The sequence below is a fragment of the Python bivittatus genome, unplaced genomic scaffold (genome assembly GCF_059951505.1).
Source record: "Python bivittatus isolate LINGU-HERP-01145 unplaced genomic scaffold, Pbiv_v1 ctg000020_np1212, whole genome shotgun sequence".
Lineage (NCBI taxonomy): Eukaryota > Metazoa > Chordata > Lepidosauria > Squamata > Pythonidae > Python > Python bivittatus.
The window spans coordinates 121,948,977-121,955,549 of NW_028277030.1; the positions used below are offsets into that span (position 1 = coordinate 121,948,977).

Consider the following 6,573-nt stretch of genomic DNA (forward strand, 5'->3'; position numbering starts at 1 on the left):
GCTCATACTTCTGCCTTATTGGTCTCTTTTCATTTATAGCCTCACTGTCAGGAACAAATTTCATTTAGAAGTCATCTGTCTTCAGTGATGGAACTGGGAATGTACACATGGACTAATTAGATGTCTTCTATTCATTCCTTGATCAGATTAAGATTCATTTAGCTTCTGTGAAATTGTTGCATTTATGCTCTGATCACATTTAAGACTTTATTGTGGAAACTTATTTTTGTTGCTCACATTGTACCATAGTGCACCATGCATGTTATCCTTTTAGTTATTTTTTTAAAAAATAACCCACTTTTGAAGCTGCCAGAACACAATCCATTTCAGCTGTTCCTGTGGAAGCACTACAGTTTTAGAAAAATGCAGCCCTTAGTACTTGGGTGGTAACTTTCACTAGAGTAGGATGCAAGGGGACATGGTTAACGTTTGCCATGCACCATGGTCTTTGCCCCCCACCCTTTACAATAGCTACTATTTAAACTGGAAAAAGCAGAAATACCAATCATATGCAACTGCCTTATCAAGTCCATTTGTCCATGTAAACTAACATTGCCTACTTTGTGAGTGTCCAGTGATTCAGTAGGTAGCTGTCACAATGGTGTGTGTGTGTTTTCATTGGAACAACTGAAGAGTCAACCTAGGACCAAAACACATGCTCTAATACCAACTATCACCCCTGCCTAGCCAGGCAAGAAACTGGTGAGCCAGCAACAGTCTGTTTTATTTGTCCATTCTATGTTCCTATTGGAGCCAGTCTGGCACAGTAGTTAAGGCATCAGGCTAGAAACCAGGAGACTATGAGTTCTAGTCCTGCCTTAGGCACAAAAGGCAGCTGGGTGATCTTGGGTCAATCTCTCTCTCTCAGCCCTAGGAAGGAGGCAGGGGCAAATCACTTCTGAAAAACCTTGCCAAGAAAATTGCAGGGGCTTGTCCAGGCAGTCACCAGGAGTCAACATTGACTCAAAGGCACCCCCAATAAGAATAATGTTCCTATTATACTTATCAAAACAGTTATACCCAGCTAGTTACAATTGGTTAAACAGTCTTGAAAAATGATGTATGTGTCCAGGTCTGTGCATGGAGCTTCAAATGGCCTGCACAACAATGTGATGTGCTGGAAGAAAAAGCCAAATGCATTTGGGTTTTGGCTCGATCAAGAGAAGTGTAGTTTCCAAATCACAAAACCTAATAAGTTCATTTTATTTGAGTTGGTCTGAGCCCCACACTTTAAAAATTACTTAAAAACAAAAGATTCAGAGAAAGGCAAAGAGGATGTGCAAGGGACTGAAAAACCAAGACCTAAAAGGAGATATAGAAGAACTGTGTATGGTTAGCTTTGAGATAAGGCAACCTCAGGGCATATAACATTCTGTAGGTACCTGATTCTCAATTATCTGAGAATGCAAGATAGAGAATAAAGCTTACAGTAATGTTTGAACCAGACCAATCATAGCACCCCATCTGCAATATGAACAGCGCAGCCCATTCCCATTCAACAAGCTAAGGCAAATGCCTAGGTCAAAATGGCCCCACCAGTCTCATCAGCAAAGACCACGTGCAGATTGAGATCCAGCCTCTCCTATGATTAATTATAGTCAAATGCCTCAGATTTGCAACTTTATGTCTTGGAAAAGTAAGGCTTTAAAAAAAAATGGAATCTGGAAAAGAAAGTTATTTTTTCTGTGATGGGAACAAATCAAACCACCAAAGAAACTTTTGACAAAATCCAGTTTATTACAAGAACGCAACATTCCTATGATGGAGAAGGCATTCTTGGCCTTTGGGGCGGCTTTCTCTTTCAGTCAGGACATTTACAACAATCGGCCTCTTCCCATCTAGGATCCACCCAAACTGCCAACACTCTCAACTAGCAGAGATAGTTGTTAGAAATTATGGAAGTTTTACAGCTCAACAGCTGCCAAGATCTAATAGCAAAAAGACCCACTACCCCTATAAAACAGGTGTGCCACCAGCTGTTTCATGGTTACGAAGAAAGAAACTTACTTAAACTATTTTTAACTAAAGAAGTACAACCAATAGTAGCTATTTTGGCTTACAAGGGAGGAAAAAGCCAGCATCTCGTTTCAACCAGCCAAAATACATAAAAGACCGTGGGTGCTTTTGAATTCGTCAGAGATGTCCCCTCCTTTGCCATTTTAAGTAAAATGGGATTGAGTCCAGGGCCTCCCTTGCACAACAGCAGTACCTACCCCTGCAAGCCTACAATGAGGCAGGATCTACTACAATGCATTAGGAGAGGCAACTGTCAGAGGAGGCACAAAAGCCAGGGCCATTAGCCTCCTCCTGGCTCCCTCTACCTATGTCAGACTACAACTCCCATCATCCCCAAACTGACTGGGGAAGATGGGGCTCACAGCCGGACAAACCGGGTGGGGCAAAGTAAGAGAAGGCTGCTTGGCAAGCACCCTTGCTTCCAGCGCTCCTTTTACAGTATTCGCCCCACCCAACCAAGGGCTCCGGCCGCGTCTCTACTTGAGCCAACCCGGGCCAAGGAACGCGTCGAAAGCGTCTGGCTCAGCTTGCCGAACTCTCGTAAGCTTGCAGGAAAGTAGTATGCAAATACAGAGCAACAATGGAGCTCCCCCATTCAACACGGACGCGGTCTCCCCTCCATCCCCACCCGGTTTATTTGTTCGTAAGGACAAACTTTTGGCGGCACCACAGACGAGCAAAGACTACTTCTGCCCGCCTGACGACTGAAGCGGAGGACGGCCGGCAACCGACAACTCCATCCCCAGTAAAGGCGCAGGGTGCGAGTCCTCTTGAAAGGCGCCTGGGGATGCCCAAATAACTGCACTGTACGACCTTCCGCCTGGTGCTCCGTGCAAGAGGGGCGCTATACAGTAGAGGAAACTATTTTGCACGGCAGGAGCGCATTTAGGGACAGAGCAGGGGGAGCACGACCACGAGAAACAGCCCAGCCGCAGGGTAGGGAGGAAGGGGTGACAGGACCTTTCGGCCTCGAGTCGGACGCCCGAGCAACGCGGAAGCTGCAGCCCCCGAAGATGCCCCCCCCCACGCCACCACCCCCTAACAGCCAGTCTGACGGGGGCTACCTCCTCCTGCAGCGAGTCGCCCATGGCTGCTTTAGGCGTGGCCACGGCCAGCCGCCCCGACGGCAACGCGGCAGGCGGCAGCGGCGTCGCCTGCGTTGGCGGGATCCCCGATTGACTTCGACCGAAAAGCTTCATCGCGGAGGAGCCTGGCCGAGGAGTTTTAATCCCCGGGCGCACGTGACCCGGGACGGCGGAAACAGCTCACAACCTGGCAATGGGGAGCGGGATGGGGGGAGAGAAGAGAGCGGCCGAGGGGCCGCCTGGAATTCGCGGGATGTGGCGCTCCGTGCAACTTGTGAATGGGTGAAGCTCGTGTAAAGTTCCTTAGGGCAACTTTTCTATTCCAAATCAGATACTCTTTATATTAGACGACTAAATTTCTTACCATCTTGATCTCCAAGGGATTGCCTTGGCGCGCAGGGTTGTTTTTCATCGTATATCCAACACTGATAATGAGTTTTCTCTTCTTCAGCAGGAAAGCCGGCGGGCAGCCACGTTTATTCTGAAAAAAGTCTCACCGACTTTGGGGTGAAGGACTCTGGGGACCGCTGATTCCAGAGTTCACGTCTATAAACTGTACTGGAGCGCCCCTCCTCCTGAGCCAATGTACCTTTTACCAAAATAGTTAAAGGTCTGTGGTGGGGACCAGGAATTGTATCATGAGGTTGAGATGATAAAACGGAGCACACAGAGTGGCTTCTGGGGACTGGACCTCAAGTGAATTTGAGAAAGGGAAGTGAAAAAGAGAAGTGTCAAATCTCAGTAGGCAATTAAACAGGTTTTTATGTGCATTTTAAAAAATTGTGGTTGTATGTTTCTGCATGTGTAAGAACAGATGACAGCTTTCCTCAAGCTGGTGCCTTTCAGCTACCTGGATTTCAATTCTCCTAATTCCCAGTCACAGTGTCTTGGAAATTGAGCCCAACTCATTTAGGAGGGATTGTAGAAGGCTGATGTGTGACCAGCAGATATGACCCTTTCATTCCTTCCTGGAATATCCAAGGGTGAACTTCTTCATCCAAATGAAAAAAAATCTCAAGCATCACCTCTTGCTTTTTAATTATATGACATTAAAACTACTTCACAGGAGAGCTCTGCTGGATCAGCTCAAGAGATCCATTTATCCAACATCTTGATCCCAAAAGGGTCAGAAGAGCTAGTGACTTGTTATGTCATCACACAAACTTACGTCATTTGTGTGACAATGTTATTGCGTGCATGGTATTGTGGTGGCTTCTACCGGATGGTTAGTGGTCTGCCTAGCCGATGTGCTTCTGGCAAAGCAACAGACAAGTTCTGCAGGCAAAATTTTTCCCCTGCTTTGGCCATTTAGCCTCAGTTTTTTTTTCACATATTGCATTAAGGCAGGATTTAAAAGAGTTGATTGAATAAACCAACCTAATCTATGTTCACATGGTAGTAAGCAGCCATTAATAGTTTACAAACTATTGTGAGTTCACAGAGTTAAGGCATGAACAAGTAAATTATATTCTGATTTAAAGTGATGGGTGTACCGCACAGGCCTACTTGGCAGAAGGCTACACATTAAATCTCTGACATCTCCTATTTTAAAAACAAAGGTCAACAAAGAGGACTTCCAATATCTAGCATGAATTATACAAATTGATAAAGGCAGCTTTCTGTATTTCTTCCCAAATGATTACATTCCCCTTATATCTAAGAACTACTGCATGATTGAAATTCAGCTTTTACAGGTTCTCTTTCCATAGATGTGAAAGGGATTTAGCTTTATCTGTTGAATTTCTACCTAGCATGAGCCATTAATGATATAAAATCTGCCTGAAAGCAACTGTAGTAGTTGGCTGTAGGATAAAGGGATGACTGCTGGCTAATGAAAATAAATGCATGTATTTGTTTTAACCACAAGTTAGATGCTGCATTATATCAACATTCTCAGCTTGTGTGTCCTGCAATACATAATTGCACCTGATCCTACCATTCCCCGTAGCACTCTGAAGTTTTTAAAAAATGAATGCTAATTATTCAGATATGAATAATTTATTTCCTATTTTGCACATCCTACCACTTAAAAGGAAAGGGTTCTTGCATCAACTTACAAATAAAATGCACTAAAAACCAATAGTCAGAAAACAAACAATAAAACAAGAAAATTAAGAAGGAACGTGATCAGCTAGAAACTAGCAATCAGGGAGCATATTATATTATTAGACTTATTTTATTAAGACTATCTTTAACTCACTCTTCAGATAAAAAGGCTCTTTAAAAGGCTTACAAAATCCTGTAATAAGACTGTCTCTGCTTTTATGTCATTTCATATAATTAATCTAAATGATGTGACAGAAAAGGAAAGGGACTGGGAACATGAAGAGATAAAACAAACTCAGTAACTAGGTCTTTGTACGAATTCCTTGTAATTACAAATTCCTTGTAATAATCAGATGGGAATACTTTAAAGGAGAAGAGAAGCCAAAAGTTGCTGAACCCTTTGCTGCTGGTTCTACTTTAGTCTATCCCTCTGGTAAAAGAGCTGCCTTCTCAGCAGAGCTGATGGAGTGACCCTGCTTTCTCTTTCCAGGGCTGCAGCAAAGACTTAGAGCAATTTAGCAATATATTCTCTTTGAAGATGTGATAGGCAGAGACATAAAAAGTAGAGATGAAAAACACCATGTTAAAAAAAGTTCATCTTTTTATCTGCCCGCAAGAATGAAAGCAGCATCCAATACTATGAAAAGCACTGATAGCACCAGAACAAAAGGTCTGAACGTGTACTAAGTTGCATCTGTGGAGAGATAATTGCAACATACTCTGTCATACATGTCTATGCACAAGTATGAAAAGCAAAGATAATAAGCCTGGGGCATCTGGCAGGTGGTCAAAAACGTCAAGAGGGCAATCACAATCACTCGACTGAATCCTTGCCCCTACTTTACATGTGCAAGTTAAAAGGACTGGGGCTTTGATCGTGGGGGTAAGGTTGCCATCTTGACTTTTTTGACACCCCTCATGGACAGCCCTGCTACAGATGGTCTTTTTGTGGTTCAGTTACTTCCAATTCTTTGTTACCTGAAGAACATCATCTTGCCAGGAATATCTGTCACTAACTCCTTCTATGAATTTTTGTAAGCTCACGCTTGTGTTATTAGTAATAACATCTAGCCACCTTGTCCTCCCTCAGCCTCTCAATTCCCCATGCATTCTGGTACTTAGATTATGTGCAATTCCCAACTACACTCAAATCCATGTATGTAGAGCTACATTTATATGGCTAACATGTTTCAGATGTTGCACTGAACACACAGATAAGTCATTAGAGCAGTGTTTCTCAACCTTGGCCATTTTAAGATGTGTGGACTTTAACTCCCAGAATTCTACAGCCAGCCTGCTGGCTGGAGAATTCTGGGAGCTGAAGCCAAACATCTTAAAATGGCTGAGAAACATTGCGTTAGAGCCAGCTCAGGAGTTGGGGGAAGAGCAGGGTTGGAGATGCAGTTTTCTCTTCAAATGCAACTTT

General features: G+C 43.7%; 1 protein-coding gene across 2 annotated transcripts in view; it reads right to left on the reverse strand.

Moving 5' to 3' along the window:
- The window catches only part of LOC103065299 (two pore channel protein 1-like), a 29,827-nt gene extending 26,532 nt beyond the window's left edge, over window positions 1-3,295 (reverse strand). Inside the window, exon 1 of one of the 2 annotated variants that reach the window (XM_007424431.4) lies at window positions 3,081-3,295. In XM_007424431.4, the coding sequence (XP_007424493.2) occupies window positions 3,081-3,215 (135 nt within the window). In that variant the 5' untranslated portion in view covers window positions 3,216-3,295. The remainder of the gene's footprint in view (window positions 1-3,080) is intronic. The other variant, XM_088148561.1, reaches the window with a different exon arrangement.
- Window positions 3,296-6,573: the final 3,278 nt, after the last annotated feature.